General features: G+C 42.9%; 1 protein-coding gene across 1 annotated transcript; it reads left to right on the top strand.

The window, feature by feature from the left end:
* Positions 1-12,752: 12,752 nt before the first annotated feature.
* Positions 12,753-13,700, top strand: LOC119812734 (olfactory receptor 56). Its single transcript, XM_038327610.1, has one exon. It carries the CDS (start codon positions 12,753-12,755, stop codon positions 13,698-13,700), a length of 948 nt encoding a protein of 315 aa, XP_038183538.1.
* Positions 13,701-26,093: the final 12,393 nt, after the last annotated feature.

Raw genomic sequence — 26,093 nt, 5'->3', positions numbered from 1 at the left:
GAAAGTACGACTGCCTGTACGACAGGAAGTAGCTGCTCTTCACAAATCTGATCTCCTTCCCTAGCCACATCAACCTCTGAGCCAGGCTGTGGATGTTTATACCATCCTGGGAACTCTATTTCAGACAGTGTGCCTCAGATGAACTGCCTCTTCTCACGAGGAGAAAGTTGACAAAATAACAAATATTTGAGGTGGTGGATATGCCACCTCCAGATGACCCACAGATCACTGAATCTCAAACATGTCTCTTGAGTCTCATCCCAGTTGAGATTCATCTCCTGCCCTGGAATAGACCAATCACTGCTAGTAACCTTTTGAATAGGCCAATCCAATAAGTTGGAAAACAACCTTCAGGTCCCCCCCCCCCTTGTGTCTGTGGCTTTTTGCTTTAAAAGATATTTGCATTTGAAATGAAAAATAAATGCAATTGCATTTCTTTATGGTATTATGAACAGAACCCATTAAGCTTTTGCTCTATCCCTACATCCTGGAAAGTACTGTCTCTCCTCTCTCCTCTCCTCTTCTCTTCTCTCCTCTCCTCTTCTCTCCTCTTCTCTTCTCTCCTCTCCTCTCCTCTTCTCTCTTCTCTTGTCCTCTCTTCTCTCCTCTTTGCCTCTCCTTTCATTAAAATAAGAGGATATTCAACAATGAGCCCTTAATAGAAGCAGACAAGAAAAGGAAGAGGATATGCAAATATATAAATAGAAAGGGGAAAATGAACCAACGTCCGGTAATAGGGATTACAAAAGAGAAAGTGTCGTGTGTGTGTGTGTGTGTGTGTGTGTGTGTGTGTGTGTGTGTGTGTGAGGGGGGGGTTGTGCATCTGAGACTACTCACCTTTTGTTGGGTTTCCTGTAGGAAAAACAAATTCAACACAGATACCCAGTGGAGGAACTTCTACCAAAATAATTTCATTGTGATTTTCTTGTGTTTGCATTTACTAGATGAAAGAGGACAGGAAGTAGCTGCTCTTCACAAATCTGATCTTCTTCCCCAGCCACATCAACCTCTGAGCCAGGCTGTGGATGTTTATACCATCCTGGGAACTCTATTTCAGACAGTGTGTCTCAGATGAACTGCCTCTTCTCACGAGGAGAAAGTTGATAAAATAACAAATATTTGAAGTGGTGGATATGCCAATTTCCACAATCTAATCATTAGACATTGCATATATTGAGATATTATACTCAATCCCTTAAATATGTGTAACTATTATGCATCAAAGCAAAGGAAGAAAGAAGGAGAGAGTAGACTGAGTTAATGAGATGGTGGTGATGGAGCGGGACCAGCACCTGAGAACTGGAGGCTGCTCACTGATGGCTGCCTGACCCCCTCTCTAACCTGTCTTGCAGAACTTCTTTGTATTGTCCATGCAGGAGCTTAATGCAAAGACTGAGTTTAGGAACTCTCATGGGAGCCCACAAATGCCCGCTCCAGAACCAGAGTCCCCAAGCTTACAATTAAAGCCAACCAAAGAGGGAGCTTGGAGACCATAACAGGGGCAAGGCCAGTGGGGACAGAAAAAAAAGCTACCAGAGTTTCCACTTTGTGGACCAGCCAGCGCTCAGGAATATAGAAATTTAGGGCTAGTCTCTTTGTGTTCTATCACAGTATCCTTCTGGCCCCAAAGAGGTCTTGATAAGACCTCTAGCTATGGCTATCACCTCAGGTCCTTCCTGCAATTACTGTCCAAACTTGCCCTTTCTCTGCCTGCACAAAGTCAACCCATGTCTACTGATTTTCCACGATATGTAGAGATTTTGATGAGATATCGTACTTGAGTCAAATGTGAGCACTGGCTAGGTGCAGTGGTCCATATTGCGATCCCAGCACTCAGAAGGCTGAGGCAAAAGGATAGAAAGTTCAAAACCAGCTTGAGGTACTATCTTAGTCACTGTTTATTTCCTTGAAGAGATGCCATGACCAAGGCAACTCTTATAAAGGAAGCTATCTAATTGAGTGCGTTCTTACAGTTCCAGAGGCTTAGTCCATTATCATCATAGTAGAAAGCTTGAGAGCAGCAAACGCCAAGCTGGAAAAGTAGATGAGAGCTATATCCTGATCCAAAGGCAGAGATACAGAAAACCTGGACATGGTGTGGGCTTTTGAAACCTCAAAGCCCACCTTCAGTGATACACTTCATCCAGCAAGGCCACACCTACTCCAGCAAGGCCACACCTCCTAACCCTTCTAATCCCTCTCAGGTAATGTCACTCTCTGGTGATTAAGCATTCAAATATATGAGGCTATAAGGCCATTCTTATTCAAACAACCACAGAGGCTCTGGGGGAAGAAAAGAAAAGAAGACAAAAAGGTAGACACTGAACACAAGCCTGACCCTGAGGGATTTATAGACTAGAGGGAAGAGAAGAACCACAGCCATACTCACAAAGTCATGCATAGCATCTGCCCTTTATGCTAGGATGTTTTAGAATATGTATTCATACTGTGATTATACACACACATAATAGCACAAATAATAAAAACCCAGAGACATATGTTAGGGTTCAAGCTGAAGATCATCAAAGCAAAGCAGCCAAGCCACTAGAGAGTTCTTACCTCCACTAACCAAGGCTCAGACAAACAAAGGGTCAGTCCTGTCCTCAACGTGACTGGCAGACTGCAGTGCTCTCCACCAAACCTCAGACTGCAATGAGCTCCTGTCTCCTCCTGCCTTATAGTCCTCTCTCTGCCCAGCCATATCACTCCTGTCTCCATCTTCCTAGTGCTGGGATTAAAGGTGTGTGACTCCCAAGTACTGGGAACACCTTTGTGTAAATTCTATTTCTCCTTTTAGACAGATTCAACCTCGAGTAGCCCAGGGTGGCCTTGAATCCTGGGATTAAAGGTGTGTGTCATCACTTCCTGGCCTCTAGTGACTTAGCTCTGCATTCTGATCTTCAGGCAAGCTTTATTTGTTAAAACACAAATAAAATATCACTATACTTTCCCTTTTGTCTAAAATAAAAAAGAAGGCTGTAATAACTAAATAAGAAAGACTATATACAATCAGTACAATAACTATATACAATATATCCCAGCAATAAGTACATCAACAATGCCTAGTCCATTTGTATTTGACAAATCCAGAGAAAATACTCCATTATCTAAACTATCTTAGTGAGTCCAAAGTCTTGTACCTAATTGACTTTCTTTAATAGCTTGCATTACCATCCAAAACTATCTTCTGATATTGCTCAACTGAAAGACTCTAAATGCATTTGTAAGCCCCCTCAACCCTAAGACATTTTTCTAAAACTCACTCACACTCTCTTGGAAATGGGACAGTCGCCCCCCCCACCACACACACATATTGGACTGCTCATCCTCCTGTGTCCTTGTGAATAATCTTCAAACATAACTCCATTTTGGGAATTGAGGCAAAGACAACCCACAGATGTTGACTCAGTTCCTGATGTATTGATTTAGTCACTAAAACAAGGTCAGGATGGACCACAGATGCTTCCCTTATCTCACCTGACCACGCAGCTATTCTCCTGCCCTGGAATAGACCAATCACTGCTAGTCTGCTAGTAACACTTTGAATAGGCCAATCCAATAAGTTTGAAAACAACCTTAAGGTTCCCCCCTTGTGTCTGTGGCTTTTTTCTTTAAAAGGTGAACTGTAACAACTATTGGATGTCCTTCATATCCCTAACCTGAAGGGCCCTGTCATGACAGAACAAAAATCCTCTTGCTTTTACATCAATTGTGGTTATGAGAGTGGCTTCTGGAGCAACTCCTCCCCGATGTTTGGACTTCTAGTCCAACACAACCTTATACACTTTACACTTCTTTAGCAAATTCCTTTTCTGAGTCTTGTAAACAAGAAAAACTATAACTATCTAGTCTTTAACTACCTCAGAGACCTGAGAAGAAAAAATAATATGGAAGTGACTTCCATAAAATGGGAGAAATGACAGAAACAACTTGTTACCTGGACAGTCACCCAAAGTTCCTCTGCAATGATGGGGCATCAGATAGCATATCTGATAGACTTTTCTGTGAAGCAGGATATTCTGAAGGGCTGTTCTATCTTGTCTTGGCAAAGTTCAGCAGTTCTTTCTTTTGTGTCCTGCTTGTCCAGTTAAGATAGCACACTGTAAGAAGTCAAGGCAAGATCACTTTCTTACCCAGTGGCTAACCTTCGATACAAAGAAAGTAAATTTCATGTGGAGTTTTGTCATAAGCCACATGTTGGAGTGGCATCTGTCATAGTCCAGCCTTGAAGAAATTCATGTGTTCCAGGGTAGGAGAATGAGGATTAGAATTATTAAACAAAAGGGGCAGATATAAGAGGAATAAAAGACAGAAACACAGAACAGCACCAGGAGGGAAATTCAGTGAGTACTGATCTGCCTGTGATTATTTTCCACCTCTTATATACTTCACTCCAAAAGAGGAGGGGGAGGCAACAGATTTTATTAACATGATATAAGTAATAGATCAAATATCCTATAGGCTGCTACTTCCTGGAACCTCCTGCCAATCTCTTTTGAAGGAGAAGGAATAGCAAAGTAGAGCAGATCCACTTCTAAACTCAAAATACTAATTAACCACACCCTAGGTCAGGATCTCTTGTTTTCAGCCACACCTGTTATCAACAACTTTGAAAGAGCAAAAATAAGCTCAAACTCTCTGACTTTTAGTCAAGATGGAGCAGGCTCACATCTGTGGGCCTCCACAGAATTTCTTCGAAGCCCATCATCTTCTCTGAAATAGATCAGTGCTGCCAGAAGCAGACAAGTCTCATTGTCATAAAAAGAAAAGAACCTGTTATTAAAACATCTTAAATTCCATAGTCTGTAGATCTCTGAAGTGTTTGAAGATGGCCTGTCTATTTAAAACATATGTCTGCTTGATTTTGAAAACATACCTAATATGACTACAAGTTTGATTGTAATAGGTGACTAAGTACTAACCTGTATTTCATTATTATCCTAAATACATACATACATACATACATACATACATTTCAGCATATATACATATACTGAAATTTTTGAATATATATTCAGAATCAGACAATGAAAAATAATAAATAATAAATAGGGTTATGTATAGTCAGGCTGAATGAAGAAGATGGAAATAAAAAACTGCATGCTTTAATATCCTTTATTTTACACACACTATATTTATATTTTAAATATTTTATGCAATGAGAAATAAAGAAAATCTCCAGCTGTTATAAATAATGTATCAGTATAACTCATCAAGAGATAATTAATAATTATGTAGGATGCAAACACTGTTCTACAAAGTGCTCTATGGCAGAAGCCCTGGTGGCTACTCCAGGTCTAAGCAGGAGCCTGGGCTTCTGGGTGGGCACAGGGCAGGGCCCAGCAGGGATATGGGTTGCAGGAGCTATAATGTGTAGGACCAGAGACTGTGATGTGATCAGGACAGCAGCATCACAGCCTAGATCTTGAATGGCAGTTCACTGGGGTGGTGGCACTGGCTTCTCCTGGAGTGGGACTGCTTTTGCTGCACTGGTACACTCATGATGTAAGATGGACCTGCACCTGTGCCTGCACCCTGAGCATGGGATCTCTGCCTGTGCTGTGGGCATTGCTGTCATCATCATCTCCATCTTTCATTTCAGAGAAGTTTTCACTGTTTCCTAGCGAGAAGATGGATGGGTTTGTGGGAGGTGGATAAGCAAGCACTTTGGGGTCAGCAGCAGAGATGAGAGAATGAAACAAAATGGGACAGGACAAAGCAAACTAACAGGACAAAAAGAACTAGAGAAAAATCACAAGAAACACATACAGAAGCAGAGACACACAAACTTACATGCATGGGAATCCCATAAAAACATAAAATTGAATATGTGTGTGTGTGTATGTGTGTGTGTGTATGCACCCATACATATACACATATACACATATACACACACATATATGTACACACACATACTAACACACATGATGGAGGAGAGTTATCTGTCTGTGTTACTTTCATTGGTTAATTAATAAAGAAAACTGCCTTGGCCCTTTAAGAGACAGAAAATTAGGTAGGCGGAGTAGACAGAACAGAATTGTGGGAAGCAGAGTTGGGGAGACGCTTCAGGCAGTCGCCATAGTGTGTCTCCATGCTTCTCCTCTCCGAGATGGACGCAGGTTAAGATCTCTCCTGGTAAGCCACACCTCGTGGTGCTATATAGATTACTAAATATGGGTTAAAGGAAGATGTGAGAATTAACCAATAAGAGGCTACAGATAATGGGCCAGGCAGTGTTTAAAAGAATACAGTTTCTGTGTAATTATTTCGGGTGTAAAGCTAGCCGGCGGGCGGGTGGCAGGACGCAGCCCTGCCGCTTCATTCTACACACACACACACAAACACACACACACACACACACACACAAACGTTTATGAAGAGAGAAAGAGAGAGAGAGAGAGAGAGAGAGAGAGAGAGAGAGAGAGAGAGAGAGAGAGAGAGAGAGAGAACCTTCCAAAACACAACTGAGTTCATTTTGTCTTAGCCATCTACTGCTGGGCATGAAACCAGCCCTTAGGGTGGTTGTATACCCAGAGTGATAGTTTGAATGTAATTGGTCCTCATAAGCTCACAGGGAGTGGCACTATTAGGAAGGGTGGTTTTGTTGGAGTACATATGGCCTTTTTGAAGGAAGTGTGTCACCATGGAGGTGGGCTTTGAGGTCTCATAGATGCTCAAGCTATACCCAGTATCTCAGACCACTTACTGTTTGCCTGAACAAGATGTAGAACTCTCAGTTACCTTTCCATCACCAGGTCTACCTGCATGCTGCCATGTCCCAACATGGTGATAATATACTGAACCTCTGAACTGTAAGCGAGCCACCCCAATTAAATGCTTTCCTTTATAAGAGTTGCTGTGGTCATGGTGTCTCTTCACAGCAATAGAAACTGTAGATAGAATGGTGGGCAGTGTCCCGCCACCCGGCTAGCTTTACACCAGAAATAATTATATGGAAATTGTATTCTTTTAAACATTTTCTGGCCCATTAGTTTTAGCCTCTTATTTGTTAATTCTCTCATCTTGCTTTAACCCATATTTAGTATTCTGTGTAGCACCATGAGGGGTGGCTTACCAGGAGAGATCTTAACCTGCGTCCGTCTCGGAGAGGAGAGGCATGGCGACTGCATATTGCGACTGCCTGAAGCGTCTGCCTCACTGCCTTTTACCCAGCATTCTGTTCTTTTTTCTCCTCCTACCTAATTTTCTGTCCTGTTAAAGGGGTGAGGCAGTTTCTTTATTAACCAATGAAATCAAGACAAACAAAAGACTCTCCTACATCAAGAAACCCTAACTAGGACAACTAGTAAAGACTCAGTTGGAGAAAACTAATTTTCCCTTTACGAGCGTTGTTGATTGAAGACAGCTTTTGGGTTAGGGATGGGAGCTTGTGTCCAAATCCTTGTGCACTGCTACAGTCTCCGAGTTCATATGTGCACAAGCCCTGTGTGCAGAAGGCCTTGTTTCCTTGGTGTCTTCCACCCACCCCCCCCCCGGCTCTTACAATCTTTCCACCTCTTCTCCCACAAGTTCCCGAAAGGCGTGAAGCCCATGGAAATGTCTGGCAGTGTTTGGGTGACACTCAGCCCCTATGCCACCATCCTGTGGATGCAAGTGCTGTTCCTTCCCCTCTTGTTTAAGGTTAGAAGTTCCTCAAGGGCAGGACTGTGTCCAGTGCTCCTTTCTGGTTCAAGTCATCTCTCTACATTTTACCCATGATTGAAAGATGTGGGCTAACTTCATGGGGACAATTAGAGGACAAGTGTTGCTTATGGTTACTGGGGGCACTTGAGGGGAGGCACATAGGTAGAGAGAGAGACTCCTTGAGAGCCCCAGGGGTAGGGAGGGGTTGTATGATGTTTGGGAATTGAGGGATAAGGCACCAAAATGTGCTGAAATGGGGAAGGAGGTAGAACACATGGGAAGTTTTTTTTCACATCCCTGTTAAGGCCCTGTGGCCTTTCCTGACAGGCTTCCTCATCCAGTTCCCTCTGGCCCTGTTTGAGCCACTTTGAGTTTCTTTAATTGCAAGCCTGGGAGTTCCAATTGCAGGGCTGGAGTTTGTGGGCCCTCTAGGGAGAGATGGGCTTCAGGGTCCTTTCTCAACATTTGTCTTAAGTACCTGTGTGGGTAGTGGGGATAATTCAGTGGCGCATGCGAGAGGTGGGTGCTCTGTGTGGAAATGGGGCAGGCGTGAGTGGGTGAGCTACAGTATCTCCAGGCTGACTCTGGCACTTCTGCCCACCATCTCCTAGACTAAGTCTCCCTTCTCTTTTTCTGTTTTTGCTGGGAAGAGGCGGTTGTCTATCAGAGCCCTACTATCTGAACTGGAGTGTCCAGAACTGAGGGTTAATGGGGAGGGAACTGAGGAAGGAGATCAGAGCTAAGGGCATAGCGCTTCCTTATCCTCTCTCCACCAGTAAATGCAACAGAAGAATAGTGAAATACATTTGAAGTAAGAAACTCCTCCAAAGGGCATTTCTGCCAATGACTTTTTTTCCACAGGGGACCCACCAGAAGGTGAGCAAGGGTCATTCTCTTTAACACACTTCCTCTCATCCCGTCAGCTCTTATTACTGGCTAGTGATTGATTCCTTCGTTACAATGTGTTGGTCAGTATTTCTTGTGCTTTAGGTTGTCTGGTACTATTAGAGTGATTATTTTTCTTCTTTTTTAAAAAAGATTTATTTTATGTGTATGGGTGCCTTCCCTGCATGTATATATGAGCACCACATGTGTGCCAGGTTCCCGCAGAGGTCAGAAGAGTCAGAACTGGAGTTAGGGATGGTTGTGAGCTGCCATGTGGGTGTGGAATCTGAACCTGGGTCCTCTGAAGAGCAGCCCGTGCCTTAGCCCCTGAATCATCTCTCTAGCCCCCTCTTTTCTCCCTTTTAAAGGGGAACAGTCATTTTTAGTGAAATGTCTCTCCCCTTGTTCTCAAATAACCTTGTAAAGATGAAGTGGCTTCTTTTTGTGTTGCTATCTCTAAATAGGAGAAAGGAAGTCATTGCTCAAGAAACTATTTTTTAAAAGGCTGATCTTAGGAGGAAAAGAACATGCGAAATTCTAGCGGAGAAAGTCCCGCATTGTTTCGCATAACAAAAAGTGTTTACTGGCCTCATAATACATATGCCAACACTGTCACAGGAGTCCGGGGCTCTCCTTAAGAGCTGAAGTCATGTATGGAAACACAGGTTGTAGCCAAGAAAGCAGGAGACGAATCACGCAGATAGAATGCAGCAGGCCCGGAGGTTTCTCCTGCTGTGAAAACCCACGGCAGGAAAATGATGAAGGACAAAGGAAGGATTTCAGTTCTCCGTGGTCAGGGTAGTCTTCACAGAGAAGGGGAGAGGAGAGTGAACAAGCAAAGCTTCTCTGCGAGGAGAGAAGAACAAGCGTCTTCAAAGACTCTGTGACTGGGACGAGCCCATGGTGTAGGAAGAATGCAGGGAGGGTGAAGCAAGGGGATTTCAGGAGTTCAGAAGGAAAAGTCTGAATGGCAATAGGGGGACCGTCAGCGAAAGTCTTATTTTTCTTTTGGAAGCGCTTTGGTTTTTGTTCTTTTGGGATGAGGCTTCCTTCAGCATTATACACTGGGGTGGAGGTCAAGTGCAGACTGGGAGACCAATCATGTAGAAGGCCACTGGTATCATCTGAGGACAGTGTTCATGGTGTGACTGAGTGGGAGCTAGCATATAAGAAGTACTTAGGAGGTCTGATCAGATAAGGAGTAGGTGGCTTCTGATGTTTGTGACATGTGCCTGGAGAAGGAAAGAAATCAAGGATGTTTGGAGTGACATGACTTGGGCAACTAGACTGATCCGCTAACAACTAGACTGATCCGCTAACAACTAGACTGATCCGCTAACAACTAGACTGATCCGCTAACAACTAGACTGATCCGCTAACAACTAGACTGATCCGCTAACAACTAGACTGATCCGCTAACAACTAGACTGATCCGCTAACAACTAGACTGATCCACTAACAACTAGACTGATCCACTAACAACTAGACTGATCCACTAACAACTAGACTGATCCGCTAACAACTAGACTGATCCGCTAACAACTAGACTGATCCACTAACAACTAGACTGATCCACTAACAACTAGACTGATCCACTAACAACTAGACTGATCCGCTAACAACTAGACTGATCCGCTAACAACTAGACTGATCTGCTAACAACTGAGCCGGGAGGGAGGTGAAGACATGTGTTTTTCTGGAGAAGACCAACAATGGATCTACTTGTCCTCCTTAGGGAAGACTGGCCCACTGGATTCAAGGAAACCGTCTAGGATGGAGAAAGAAATGTTTGTTAGTTTATAGTGTAAGAGCTGGGGTAGGGAGTGTATGTGACAGAAAGTCCTCATTTCCTATCAATAGGATGGACTTTTCTCAGTACACAAGGGGAACCTCTCCTGTGAGCACTAGAGACCTGAGTTATTTTGCCTGGTTGGTTTTAAGACTAATATAACTAAGAAGGTACTTTAAGGCCAGGGGGACAGCAATTCACTTTAAGGCTATGGGGATAGTAATTCACTCCTATAGAAAACTCCATTCCTGGATATCATTATTTGGAAGAATACCTGAACCCATATTCTGGCTCATCAGACATGTTCTGTTCTGTGGAGAAATGAACAATCACTGGTCTGATGTAACCCATCCTAATCTAAGGAATTATCCCAGGTCTTTCTATACAAAGAGCCTTATGCCCTAGGCAACCACTTCCCTTCCCTTTGCAATGTGGTAGGTAGACATGAAGACACCCGCACACAAATATCTCAGAGGTGCAACTGCCATCCGTTTGTGAAGAATCTTCTTATATTTTATAAATAGCCAAAGCTATTTTCTGTGTTCTCATTCATTTTCTCACCAAGAAAGAAATCATGTCACAAATTGCTGTGCTCAGGTCAGAAACAAACTCCCTGAAATCGAAGGAGGGGCCTTTCTGCTTTCAGAACTTGGAACTTTCAGTCATGTATTTCATCTGAATTATCTTATTCAGCCATCCATATTCATTGAGGTCAAGCTATGAACTAAATGCCTTCCCTAAGGGCTTCCCAGATGCCGCTGGGAATAATAGATGATGTTTTTATTCCAGTGAGACAATGTAGGCATTAAAACGGGAGGGGGGGGGAGCACATATGCAGCCAAATGAGGTGAGTAATGAAAACTGGATCAGGGAAAGGCCTGGATAGTGTAAAATGCTTAGATTTTAATTTCACTTTTCATCTCTAGGGAATTTGGCACTTGAGTCAAGATAGAGGCAGGTTAGAGCTAGGGATCAGGGCAAAAGGCCTGCCTCAGAGACAAGTTCTAAAAAGTGAAAGACCAAAGATACAGATGTGTTCAATTTGAGGAAATCGAGGAAGCACTATGAGCGTTGGGGAACGGTATAAGCTCCAAGGACTTAGTGGGTGCAGATGTACGAGTGTACGCTCATGTGTGTGTACATGCACACTTGCATGGAAGGACTTGTTTGTCTATAAGAATTTGATTGGTCTTAGACTAGATTGGGAAGACACTGACGTACTTTCAGCAGGAGTTTTTTAATCACCTCATACAGTAGTAGAATCATGGGAACTATTGTGGAAACAGGACTCAACAGCTTTAGTAACAGAGCTGGGGAACCGTGAAGAAAGGCACAAGGAGTTATCAGGATGAAACGTGGTAATTGCTGTGTGCACAGTGAGGAGTAATTAGATTCTGAGAAGCCTTGGCTCTAGAACCAAGAGGTTTTCAGATGGCTTGAATCTTAATTGAATGATTTACAGAAATATTGGAATAAAAAGGATTCCAACACCTCTGGCCTGAGTAAAAAAAAATTTAGGAAGAAGCCAGGCATGTATTGTATGAATTACACGAATCACACACCTGTAATTCAGCACTAGGAATGCTGAAATAGAAAGATTGCCTTCAGGTCAAGGCTAACCTAGGCTACTCAGTGGTTTCATGGCTACCATGGGGTTAGGACAAGACCCCATTTCAAAAACAAACAAACGCCAGAACATCCCAAGATTTTATTATTTAGTGTATATATAATGTGTGTGGAGGGTGGGGGGTGTGAGGAGAGAGAGAGGGGGGGGGAGAGAGAGGAGAGAGAGAGAGAGAGAGAGAGAGAGAGAGAGAGAGAGAGAGAGAGAGAGAGAGAGAGAGAGAGAGAGAGAGAGAGAGAGAATGTAAGGTGCATGTGTGTGGGTTCCCTCAGAGGCCAGAGTAGGGCTTTGGATCCCCTGGAACCAGAGTTACAGGAGATGTGAGTTGTCTCAGGCAGGTTCGTGGAACTGAACTCATGTCCTTTGCAAGAGCCACAAAGCCATTTCTCCAGGCTCCCATCCCTAGGTCTTTATCATCTTCCCTTATAATTCACTAGTTCTCTTTTGCACAGGAGACAGTCTGAGTGGTGTTAAAGTATGACTCCATCTATTTAAAATCAGTGCTGAATAGCAAAGCCGAGATATTGCTGGCTGGAAGAGGATTGTCTAGTAGTTGTGTGACTCATAAGAATAGATTCTTTTGTTCTTGGTGTAATGTATACAAATATAGACTTGTAATGCAGTTCTGTGAACTAGCAAAGTGGTGGCAGATGAAAGGCCATGGTTCTCTGTGTTGCAAAACAAATACCATTAAATTTTGGTGAATTTCAAAAGCTGTATCTGACTAAAGAAGAATTTGGAATCAAAGTCATACCCTCCCCATCTCAGAACTTCGCTGTGTCTATTTTCAGGTGGCTGAATCACTGAGCCATGGGAATATGGCCGAATGCATCATCTATAGATGGCTTCATCCTCTTGGGCATCTTCTCCCACAGCCAGACTGACCTGGTCCTCTTCTCTGCAGTCATGCTGGTCTTCACAGTGGCGCTCTGTGGGAACATTCTCCTCATCCTCCTCATCTACACTGACTCCCGGCTTCATACTCCCATGTACTTCTTCCTCAGTCAGCTCTCCCTCATGGACCTCATGTTGGTCTGTAACATTGTGCCAAAGATGGCAGCCAACTTCCTGTCTGGCAAGAAGTCCATCTCCTTTGTGGGTTGTGGCATACAAATTGGATTTTTTGTTTCTCTTGTGGGGTCTGAAGGGCTCTTGTTGGGACTCATGGCTTATGATCGCTATGTGGCCATTAGCCACCCACTTCACTACCCCATTCTCATGAGTCAAAGGGTCTGTCTCCAGATTGCCGGGAGTTCCTGGGCTTTTGGGATCCTTGATGGAATAATTCAGATGGTGGCAGCCATGAGCATGCCCTACTGTGGCTCAAGATACGTAGATCACTTCTTCTGTGAGGTGCCAGCTTTGCTGAAGCTGGCCTGTACAGACACATCCCTCTTTGACACCCTGCTCTTTGCTTGCTGTGTCTTTATGCTGCTCCTCCCCTTCTCCATCATTGTGGCCTCTTATGCTCGCATCTTGGGGGCCGTGCTCCGCATGCACTCTGCTCAATCCCGGAAAAAGGCTCTGACCACCTGTTCCTCCCACCTGACAGCTGTCTCTCTCTTTTACGGGGCAGCCATGTTCATCTACCTGAGGCCAAGGCGATACCGGGCTCCTAGCCATGACAAAGTTGTCTCAATCTTCTACACAGTTCTTACTCCTATGCTCAATCCCCTCATTTATAGCTTGAGGAACAGGGAGGTGATGGGGGCACTGCACAAAGGGCTGGACCGCTGCAAGGTTGGCAGCAAGCATTGAAAAGCTGTGGTCCAGGGCCTGGCTGTCTTACCAGCTATTTGCTAAGCATTGGTAAGGCATTTTTGTTGTGTGAATCTCTGTTTCCTTCTAGATGAAGGAGAGTCATGACACTGCCCTTCTCACAGGAATGTTGTGGGGACCCCTTTCTATGAGTTTAAAACCTCACAAGGGAGCCCCACTTCACTATTGTTCTTATCAGCTGTGCATATCACCCTCCAATAAAATTTACTCTATTTCTTGGCAGTAGTTGTCTTTTATTGAGGCTTGCTGAGGGCTGGAAATTGTCTTATTCCATTCTGTATTATTTAAGAGGTAATTCAGGATAAGAAATGTGGATATCTTAAATGGGAATTTTCCAGATGGCTGGAACTGAGGTTTCTGTGACACGTTTTGTTCAGGGGCCAGTGAGACTGGTCAGAAGGTAAAGGCTTCTTCCACTAGGCCTGACAACCTGAGTTTGATCCCAGGACCCACATAGTGGAAGGGAGAACGAAGCCCCACAGGTTGTCCTCAGACCTTCATATGCATTCCAGGGTACACATGTATTTAACATACATGCACAGAAAAAAAATAAATGTAATTTTACAAGAACATGAATGGGTGTGTCTTTTAAAATGTTGGGATATATGGTTATTTGAGTCCTTTGCCTATTTTTAAATTGAGTTTTTTTCATGAGTTGTTGTTGTTCTTTGTATGCTGCAGAGACTGTGACCTTACCAGACATGCAAGGTACAGATATTGTCTCCCACTCTCCAGGCTGCCTTTTTTACTTTTGGATAGTAATATTATTGGTACACAAAAGTTTTTAGGATTTTTATAAAGTCCTATTTATTGTTTTTTCTTTTGCTGATTGTGGCTTTGGCATCATAACTGAGACTGTCTAATTCTCAAATTAAAGGTCTTGAATATTAGCATCCATTTTATTGCTTTCATTCTTATAGTTAGTTTATTGATCCACGTTCAGCTCTTACTATGCTGCCCCCAGCTGGCCTGGCACTCACTATATAAACAAAGATGACCTCAAAGTCCCAGAGATCTGTCTGCCTCCGCCCTCAAGTATTGGGATTAAAGGTGTGTGCCACCATGCCCAGCCCTCAATATAACGTCTTACCACATTCAAATACTTATCCTTGCCCCACAAATGAGTGTAGATCTCATTCCTCATCAAAGACACTTCATTTTTGTGGCAGATGGAGACTATTATGGAGATCCATAACTGGTCAAAATGCAGAGACATGACTGTGGGTGCCCAGATCCACATAATCTATAAGGCAACCCCTACACTTGACACTCAGGAAAAGTCAAGGAAGACGGAGAGGGTGGATTGAAAGAGCTAGAGAACCAGGATTCCTGCTGCAAGATAGTGGTGTCTTTTGGATACTACAGAGAACTTGGTTACCTAAACAAGACCTGCATAGTGACAATGACCGTTGATGTGCTAATGTGACTGAGAAAACTTCACAATGTCTCATCCCTAGATAAAGAGTGACAGTCAATCAATGGCTGATGAGACAGGGGGAATATTTTTTTTTCAGGAGTGAGCTCTCTGATAGGTTACTCAATTCCAAGTTTCAGTCCTAAACACATGTATATAGGCATATCACTAAATGGATTCAGTAGGATACATACACACACACACACACACACACAAACACACACACACATATGCAATTTGTATAAACATGTAACAATAGTAATTAAAGAAAAAAGGATTATGAATTTTAGAAGGAGTGGGGAGACATGGGAGCAGTTTGAGAGGTGATAGAGAAGGGTAGAAATTAAGTAAATATGGTATTCATACATGAAATTAAAAACAAAAAATTTAAATGAGAAAAATCATACACCATGACTAAGCTGATTTCATCCCACAGATGCAATGTTGGTTCAACACGAGCAAATCAGTAAATGTAATACTAGATGGAAATAGAATTAAGGAGAGAAATCAACAGTTGTCCCAAGAGACGCAGAAAAAGGCCTTTGACAAAGTTAAATATTCTTTCATAATCTACTCTCTGAAGTCACGAGGATGAGCAGAGACACGCTTCTATGTAATAAAAGCTTTATTAAGCATACACACATGCACACACACCAGCTAAATGATGACAGACCGAAAGTGTTTCCTCTAAAGCCAAGAATGAAACAAGGGTGGCCACCATCACCGCTGCTCTAGTGCCGTTAAGTATTCTGGTGGTAACAGGAGAAAGAAACAGGTACCAACAGGAAAGGAAGAAAGCAGAGTATCTCTGCTTGCAGATTTTACGATTAAAAGGCCCCACTGACTCCACCAGAAAAGCCTTCTATCCGAAAAACATTTCCAACAGAGTACCAGGATACAAAATCGGCATACAAAAATCTGTAGCTCTTCTATACACCAATAGCCAACTTGCCAAGAAAGAAATTGAGGTGGAGGAGAGGGTGGGGGATCCCGCTCACATAGCTTTAAAAAACTATGGGCTGGGGAGATAGCTCCGTTGGGAAACTACTTGCTATACAAGAATAAGGACCTGATTTTGGACCCCCGTCACACACCTATTAATCTGAACACCTCCACATTCATCTGTAATCCCTGGGGTGGGGACATAGAGACTAACAGGGTTCTGAAGCTTGCAGGTCAGCCAGTCCAGCTGAATCAGTTAGATGGTTGTTTGTTTGTTTTTGAATCAGTGAGTTTTAAGTTCACTGAGAGACATTGTCTCAAAAATAGGGTGGCTAATGAACAAGAAAAATCCAGTTTCACACACAGTTGCACATACCCACATGTATACAGGCATGTGAATACATACACAAAAATAGAAATTAATTTAACCTAAATGAAGCAAAAGACTACTACAGTTAAAACCTTAAAACACTGAAGAAGAAATTAAAGAAGATGCTAGAAAATGTAAATAACCCCTTTGCTCATGGATTGGTAGAATCAATGTTATGAAAAAGCGGGTTTACTATTAAAAGCACACCATGGGTTCAATATGATCCCCATCAAGATTCCAAGTACTTTTCTCAGGACTAGAGAAAACAATCCTAAAATTCTCAGAGAAGTATAGAAGACTCCAAATATCCCAAATAATACTCAGCACAGACAGCAATGCAGGGGCGATCACAGTGCCTGATCTCTAATTATACTAAAGGGCCAAATGACAAAAAAAATGCACTGTGTTAATACAAAAGCATACTTGTAGACCAATGGAACAGAAGACCCAGAAATAAACCCAACAGCTATAGCCACCTAATTTCTGACAAAGATGTCTAAAATTCATTGGGAAAAAAATGACTGCTCTCTCTCTCTCTCTCTCTCTCTCTCTCTCTCTCTCTCTCTTTCTCTCCATCCCTCTCGTGTGTGTGTGTGTGTTTTATATGTGTTATATGTGCACCTGTACATGCATGAAGAAACCAGAGGAAGATGCTGAGTGTCCTACCCCGTCTCTCTCCACTGTATTCCTTTGTGTCAGGGTATCTCACTGAAGTGAAAGATAGGTTGGCAATTAGTAAGCAGTGGCAATCTTCCCTCCAAAGTTCTGGAATTACAGGTGTGTGCCTGGCCACATATGGCTCAACCACAGGTCCTTTCATAGATGGCCCTGAAAAATTGGTATCCTCCTATAGTGGCGTGATATGAGGTCCATTTCTCTCACTAACTCAATTCAAAAGTCATCAAAGACCTTGACATGAGACCCCAAACTCTGACACAGCTGGGGGAAAGCAGAGAAGGACCATGTTGAGATACAGCATGTGGAAGCAGTATCTGAAAAGGCTTCCAAAAGCACAAGGTACAATCCAACTGACAGACAGGAGAACACAAAACTAAACTTCTATACAGTCCAGGAAACAATTGCCAGAGAAAAGAAACAACCGAGGGGCTAGAGAGATGGCCCAGTAGTTAAGAGTGCTTGGTACCCTTGAGGACCAGAGCTCAGTTCTCAGTACCTACATCGGGAAGCTCCTAAGTACCTATAACTCCAGCCTCAGGGGATCTGATGCCTACTTGTTGTGTTTCTTCCTGGCTTGTGTTTACCGCGGAGTTGGAGGGAGGAACCCGGGACTCGACCACGTGCGTGGAAAGGTTGTTTATTAGGGAAGGGGGTGTTCCACAGCGGGGTGAAGGGGCCAAAGGGGGGCAAAGAAAGAGGAAGAAGAAGAGAAGGGGGAAGGGAGAGGAGAGAGGGGGGGGGAAGCAGAGAAGTGGGGAGAGAGGCAGAAGTGAAGCTGCCTCTCCGAGAGGAAGATGGAAAAGAGAGCAAGCTCAGGCTGGAAGCTGAAGATCAGCCTGCCTCAGCGGATGGGAGAGGGAGTGGGCGTGGCTTGTCTCTTAAAGGGACAGGGACCAAAACCATAGCACTACTTTATGGCCTCCACGGGCACCTGCAGTTGTGTACACACAATCCCCAAATATGTATATAATTTAAATAAAAAACAGCCTATAAAAACAGAAAAGAACTTTGCTAATAATACATCAGTCAGGGGATTAGTAGCATGACTATATAAGGGACTCCTAAAATGAAACACACAAAAATCTAAATCATCCAATTAATAAGTGACCTAATGAACGCAATAAATAGTTCTCCAAAGAAGAAATAAAAATGGTCAATATGTATTTGAAAGGGGTTCAGCATTCTTAGCTCTCAAAAATGCAAACTGAAACTTCACCAGGATTTCAGCTCTCTCCCATGAGGGTGAACACCACCAAGAAAGAAAATAGAAACAAGTGCTGGTGGGGACTGGGGAGAGGAGATCCCTATGCAGTGCTGGTGGGGATGTAAAATGATGCTGTCACTATGGAAATCAGCTTGGAGATTTCTCAAAAAACTAAAAATAAAACTACCATGAGATCCAGCTATCCCTCTCCCGGGTATGTACCTACAGAACTGAATCACCCTACCACAGGCAGACTTTTACACCCATGTTTGTACTGTTACACTATTCACAATTCTGAACAATTAGCCTAAATGCCTATCACTAACTGAATGGACAAAGAAAACATGCTACATACACACACCATGATTTTATTCAGGTGTAAACAAAACTGAAATCAACTGAAGAACAATATGTTAAGCGAGATAAACTAAGTTCAGAAAAACAAATAAGCTATGTTTTCTCTTTCATTTAGAATTTCATACAGTATATTTTTTAGCATATTTTCTCTGTCCCTCAACTCTTCCCAGATTCCCACCCATGCATACACCCACCCCACTTCATATTGCTTCTCTCTTTCAAAAGAAAAGAGAAAACTCACAACAATAAGCATGGCATGAAGACCGCCCTGGAGTGTGGTTGGTATACCCAGTGTTACTCCATTGAGGATAACTGATTTTCCTACTCCCAGCTACTCTCATTTGTGAATAGCTTCTTGGACAGGGATGGGGCTTTGTGTCTGCCTCCCCTTCTCTGTGCTGCAATTTTGTCTGGCTTAAACTTAGGAAGGTCTGGTAAATGCTGTAATAATTTTTTTTACACGTAGACTTTTCTTTTAATTATTTAATCTCTCTCTCCCTCTCTCTGTCTCTCTCTCCCTCCCTCCCTCTCTCTGTCTCTCTCTCTCTCTCTCTCTCTCTCTCTCTCTCTCTGTTCCCCAGGTTAAAGTAGAAAGTAGACCCTGAGAAAGGTGGAGCAGGTTGCAAATGAGAGGGGGAAGAGAAACAGAGAATGAAATAGAACACATAATATGGAAGCAGAGGGGTTAATATTTGGAGGAGGAAGACAACCAGCCATAGGAAAGCAAGAGACATGGAAAAGACAGAGGATAAATTAGAAGATGCGTCTATTTGAATACCACACTCTTCTGACAGGCTTTAGAGAAAATGAAGGGAAGTGACACTCTAAGTTTTAGGACTTACAATGGGGACATGACTATATTCTCATTTAACTTTCACAGGATATTGGACCATGTCTTGGTTAAGTCACTTGCCCAAGTTAAGCCTAAATTCTAAATTAAGATTCTCATCTAGTGTCATAAGCCACATTTGGAGGGGGGGTGACCTCTGTTGTGGTCCAGCCACAATGGGTTGTATGTTCTAGGGCAGGGGTATGTGGATTAGAGATGTTAGGTAGGAGGAGGAACAGATATATGAAAGAAACACAGAGACATAGGATGGTACCAGGAGGACAACTCAGTGTACACTAAATACTGAATCTGCCTGTGTTTATTTTCCATATGCTTTTATACCCCAATACAAAATGGGGGAAGAATACAAAAGACAAGATGACACAAAGGACTGTAGATGGAGCAGCGGGGCTGCGTCCCGCCACCCGGCTAGCTTTACACCAGCAATAATTATACGGAAACTGTATTCATTTAAACACTGCCTGGCCCATTAGTTTCAGCCTCTTATTGGTTAATTCCCACCTCTTGCTTTAACCCGTATTTAGTAATCTGTGTAGCACCACAAGGTGGTCGCTTAACCTGCGTCTGTCTCGGAGAGGAGAAGCATGGCGACTGCCTATAGTGACTGCCTGAAGTGTCTGCCTTCTTTCCCCCAGAATTCTGTTCTGTCTACTCCACCTACCTAATTTCCTGTCCTATTAAAGGGCCAAGGCAGTTTCTTTATTAACCAATGAAAGTAACACATAGACATTCCTCCATCAAAGGACAAACAGAACAGTTACTTGCTTCAATACTTGAGACATCAAGCCATTATTATCTGAGTAAAGCATGTGATGTTTGGGGCAGGATATGCAATGAACACACCCTAGACCAAAAATCCTGTAGGCAGCCACTCCCTGTGTCAAACCTCCTAAATAAAAACGGAGGAGCAGGAATATGCTTGAATTCTTTGATCTTTGGTCAGGGTAGAGCGGATCCACCTCTACAGACCATCTTAATGTCCAAAACACCAAGTAACCACACCCTAGGTTAGGGTGTGTAGCCACACCTGTTGTCAACAACTTTGAAAGAGCAAAATTAAGCACAAACTCTCTGACCTCCAGTCAAGGTGGAACAAGCTCACATTTGTGGGTCTCTATAACCTAGCCTTTTCTGATGTTGTCTTCCTAGTGCCTGTCCCACACTACCTTTTTGTTTGCATTGTTTTCTGAGACAGGGTCTCACCCACCCAGGCTAGCCTCAGAATTACAATACTTCTGCTTCAGCTTCCTAATGCTGGGCTTGTCAGTGTGGTATGCTACCTTTTGTCTTGACAATTTCTTAGTATGAGAGAAACCCATTTTTCTGTGAACCTACAGCATAGTGGGCAGAAGGTAGACAGTGCCAGGAACAAGTGACCTCTGGGTGTGTTTGTATATACTTCTGGGGACTGCACTGAAACACAGTACAATTGAACTATGAGGTAAGGGGCAGTGTAACTACACTAAGTGGGTCAGGCAATGGGAAGCTGGAAGATGCAGAAGTGTGAGGCTCTAGAATATTCCAGGTAGTTGTTGATTCTAACTACATACATTACTTATTGACTGACATCAAAGTAGACGCATTACACAAAAGCCAAAGCTCCTACTTGTTTTTGGAATGGCAGGAAAACCCAGTATTCCCAAGTTGGTCCACAGAAACCCTCATGCCCTAGTTACCACTATGTCTTCCCCCTGGGAGGGAGTTTGTTGTGGCCCCAGAGATGACTGGAGAACTTTGCAGGAAGCTCTCTTCCCTCAGAGGTTTAATTTTGAGAGACTGGGACAGAGGTGTGGTGGAGGACAGGTCTCTCAGGACTTATCAAAGCAGAAGCAACTTTCCTTAGACACAGCAGAGACGACAGTAGGTGGGAGCGGACAAGGGATAAAACCTCTCAGGCAGGAGCGGGCCCTGACCCTGCCAAGGGGTCATACCCACAGGTAAGAACTCTGTGTATTCCCTCGCCTTCTCTTCACGGTCCAAGGTTCTTTTTGGCAGGCTAGAGGTGGATCTTCTGGAAGACCTTTCCATGGTTTCTACAGCAGGTACTAGACTTTTAGGGAGGAGCACTCTCTTTTCTGGGGTTTCTGTGGTCCTTTTCTCAGCTCCCATGTCCTTCCCATTTTAGAGTATCTCTTCAATATCTTTCCACAGCCTCTCAGAATACATTGTGTTTCCTCAACTCCTGTGTGTACAACATAGAAGATTAGAGACTCATTTTTCCCCTACAAATTTATCTTATCTATTTCCTAAGCCCTTTGCACTTCTTTTCCAAATCCATTTCTCTCAAGGGTCTGGAGGTACTTCAGCTTGTCTGTGTTGAGACCACCTTGAAGATCTAACTCACTGGCTGCAGCAGCTGTTGCTGGGTGGTGGCAGTAGATGGATCCCGGTCACTAAGTCTGTTCACACTCTGATTGGCCCCTTGCTGGTCCCTCAGACATTCCTACTGACACTGTTTCTATGATTTCGGGTAAGACTTGTCCTCTTTGCATCTTGGTCCTTCCCTCCAGGTCCTTAAAAGCCATCAGTGTCTGTGAAAGCCACCACTACTGACACTCTCTTGCCTTCAGGTGTAGAAGTCTTGTGTGTCTCTATTTGGCTTCTAATATGATGGGTTCTTTTTCCTAATCTCTTATACCATGGGTAGCACTGGAGAACACCTGGCTGTCTTGTTCAGTTCATCCTTTAAAGCTGGGGAAACAGAATGGCCCTGAAAAGATGTGGCATCCTCAGAATGTCATCATAGGTTTTAGGAAGAGTGAGTGTGGCTTGGAAGTCAAGGAACAAATGAACAAAAGCCAGACTCCCTGACACTGGCATATGTTTTCATGAGACCCTCAGAGTGTTGGGAGAATTGTCTCTTATAATATGGAGACATCAGATTTTTAGGCAGCATCAATATCCATTTTAGTGGGACCAGCAACAACCACCTACATTCCCCCTTCTTGGATGCAAGGCATTGCTTGCTCTACCTCTACCACCCACGTATTCCCCCCACCCATCTTCAGGTTCTCTTTTTGAAGAATAATTAGAACTCTGAGTTCATTTGGAGAAGCGTGTGTTGGTACGTGTACTCCCTTCTCCTCCGCTTGTAGTTTTCTTTCTCTGAGAGAAATCTCTCTGGTGGGGCCGATTTCCACTCTTTCTGATGCAAAGCTCTTCCAGGAAATTCCCAGGTGTGCTTCTGCTTGAGTCTCTCATGTACAACAAAGGCTTTGTCAAAATCTGATCCTATGAAAAAAGAAATTTTAATTAATACGACTTCGTGCTGTGTTTTGTTCACTGACAAGGCAAGTCCCAAGGATTTTTTTTCCAAAATTATTTTAGCTATTTGTTCAATATGTGTTTATAAGTGCCTGCTGCAGACTCTGTGCTGTTTTTGCTGGCTTTTGTCTTGCAGGTTCCATGACAAATTCTATTGGGCATCAATTTAATATTATTTATTTTAACCAGGCCATTTTCTCACAAATTTAAAAATGCTAAAGATAGAAAATTGTGTCCCACGAAGACTTTCTTCTCTAACTTGGTGTCAGACTCCCATGATTCTTTGCTCTGGGTCAGTGTTGCTGTTTTCTTGCATATTAGCCTGGATATTTGATTTGTGAGTCCACATGTCCATTGCCTTCTGTGCACTGGTGCACTTTAAAACAATTTAGAGAGAATTCTGTAGAAGCTCACTAAACACCTATTTCTTATTTACACCTCTCCATTGTTTATTTAGCATTTCCTCTATTGAGTAATTAGATTATTTAATTTTTTTGTTTTTTGTTTTTTACTTTAAATAAATCTACATCCTGTCTACAAGTCATTTTGCACACATTCAAACATTTCTGTAAGTTTGCCTGCCAGGAGAGTTGCTAAAAAAAAAAAAAAAAAAAAAAAAAAAAACACCCTGCTCTTATTTTCTAAATATCTGTCTACTGAGGGCTTTTTTTTTCCTGTGCCATCCTCTTCTGACTTCTTTTCCAAGACCGTAACCTTGTCCTTGTCTGTAACACTTTCTTTATCTCACTCATGGTTGGTAAAAATGGTTTTTCTAGTCTCCTTTCTCATCTCTATTGTCTTACTAGTTTTCCTTCGCTGGTTGATAGAAAATTTTTATGTCTGCTAGCCTTGGACATCGGCTCAGATTAGAGTGTTAAGAATTTGTATTACGAACAACTGGCTCTGAGCGTGTGTGAGGTATGCCCATTGCAGCCTGGCTTACAGGACTGGCTTGTGTTTCTCCGTAAGGCTTCCGTAGGCTTGAGTGGCTCCTCCTGACTGCCGGGAGAGTCCTCTGCTTTCCTGCTTGGTAGAAATGAATCTGGGTCCAGGAGAAGAGCCCAGACGATGCACCGTCTCCACCCTTTGGACTTGCACTGGCCTCAGCTCCCGTGGTCCTGTGACTCCATTTCCTCTCCCCCAGGGAAGCAGTGTAGTGTGTTTGCCAGGGGTGAGGAAGGCCCCCTTTATGTGGGGTAAGGGGAGACGTGTATGGCAAGGCGTTTCTTCAGTAGACTTCCAGGAGATCCCTTTGTTGGCTTCATATTAATCTCTACAGCGCTATATCCTGTAACCCATTCTGAGCACGCTCGGGGGTAGGGGGCTGGGAGGAGGGTTGCTGTTTGGTTACTATTCTGTATTGTTATGGCCACTGCAGAGCTTAGCTTTCTTAGTTGGAAGTTGGTCATCTTCTACCCAGCTGTTGCAATATCTAAAAATATTGATTTTTACTGTATCTGTGGTCACTCTCCTTAAGAGTGAAGGTCTAGAGAGGTTCTTGACGGGCATGCGTAGCACCATCTCCCCACAGAACTGGAGATCTTCAGACCATACACATTTTAAAGGGAACCTTTAGTTATCCTCAGTGGTTGAGAAGAGGTTTTAGGGAGTACCTGGTGCAATCCTCTCTCCTGTCCCTGCCACAAAGGCAGAATGGTCCCCGTAAAGTGTCCATTGATGTGACTTTATTCAATTTCTTTCCCTCTCTTGGAGAAAGCTTGTATTTTTTACGAATGTGAGCTAATGATTTTAGTTTTGTCTGTCTCTCTGGAGAAGGCGCCTGTGGCCTCTATTTCTCAGGTGCCCTCTCCCTCCTCGTTCTTTATTTCTTCTGAGTCTCTACTGCTTCTACCTCGTCAGGATGTGTTGTATGCTCAGCCCCTAGTACCCAGAATTTCATCTGCTCTAGGGGAGCTTCTAAAAGAACTCCAGTCCAAACACTTCCATTTGCAAAATACCAATGTCCTAGAGAGATTCTACTTGTGATCGTGTGGATTTGGGGGAAAATTGTTCCCTCCCACTATCGAGCCTAACATGTATATGGTTAAAAATGCCTGGCTAAAAATATTTTTCAGTTAAGTTTTTAAGTTAAAGATCTTTATTCCATACCTGTTGTAAATGTAAATAAATATTCTGACTTTTTCTTTAATTTTGCTGATTGGTGGTAATTATGGGAAGACTTATGATTTTTAGGTGCTGAACTATACATACTTAATTTTTTTTCATTTCTTGAGTCACACAATAGCCTGATTTAGCCTAACCTTAAAATTAAACTAATTTTCCATATTTCTTATAGAAAAGGTAGAAAGTACAAAGAAATTTTAAAAAGTGATATTTAATGTCACTACATAGGACAAATTACACTGGCATATTTTCTTCAAGCCTTCATAAATTCTTAAAACTGTTAGTAATTTTTAAATTACTAAATTACATAAATTAATACCCTGGCATATTTTCTTCAAGCCTTCATAAATTCTTAAAACTGTTAGTAATTTTTAAATGTTATAATGTCATAAATAGTCAAGTGTTGTGGTGCACACCTGTAATCCCAGCACTGGGGAGGCAGAGGCAGGTGGATCTTTATAAATTTGAGGCCAGTCTGGTCTTCAAAGCAAGTTCCAAGATAGTCAAAGCTGTTACACAGAGAGACCATTTCAATAAAATAAAATAAAATAAAATGTCATTAATATCCCATTAACTAAATGTTACTTTACCATATATCATAGTTTATTTAGTTACTTCTGAATTTTTATTATATTTATGTATTTGTGTGTGTGTGTGTGTGTGTGTGTGTGTGTGTGGTGGACAGAGGACAGCCTGCAGGACTCTTTCCCTCCTAACATGGGTTCTGGGGATTGAACTCAGGTTGTCAGTCTTGGCTGTAAGCACCCTTGCTCTCTGAGCCACCTCCCCGCCCCTTAGTTACTTCTCTCTTTTGGACTCTCCCATTGCCTCCACTATTCTTCATGTACTAAGCTTTCTAAGATAGGAAGTACTATTAGGGCCAGTGAGATTGTTCAGCTGGTAAAATCCCGAAGACTGATGGCCTGAGTTCCATCCCTGGGACACATGTGGTGGAAAGAGAGAGCTGGCTTTGGCAAGTTGTCCTCTGACCTCCACTCAGGTGTGTGTGTGGGGGGGGGACATGGGTGTACATCCCCATCCCACAGTAAATGTCATTAAAATATTTTCTAAAATCATACTGTAAGCTTTCATGTGTGTGCACCTACACACACACACACACAAATGTAATTGAATTTTTTTAAACATGCTATACGCTTTAATATCTGAAA

This window comes from Arvicola amphibius, chromosome 4, assembly GCF_903992535.2.
Source record: "Arvicola amphibius chromosome 4, mArvAmp1.2, whole genome shotgun sequence".
NCBI classification, from domain to species: domain Eukaryota; kingdom Metazoa; phylum Chordata; class Mammalia; order Rodentia; family Cricetidae; genus Arvicola; species Arvicola amphibius.
The sequence above is the reverse complement of the archived record's forward strand: the minus strand, read 5'-3'. Positions and strand labels throughout refer to the sequence as shown.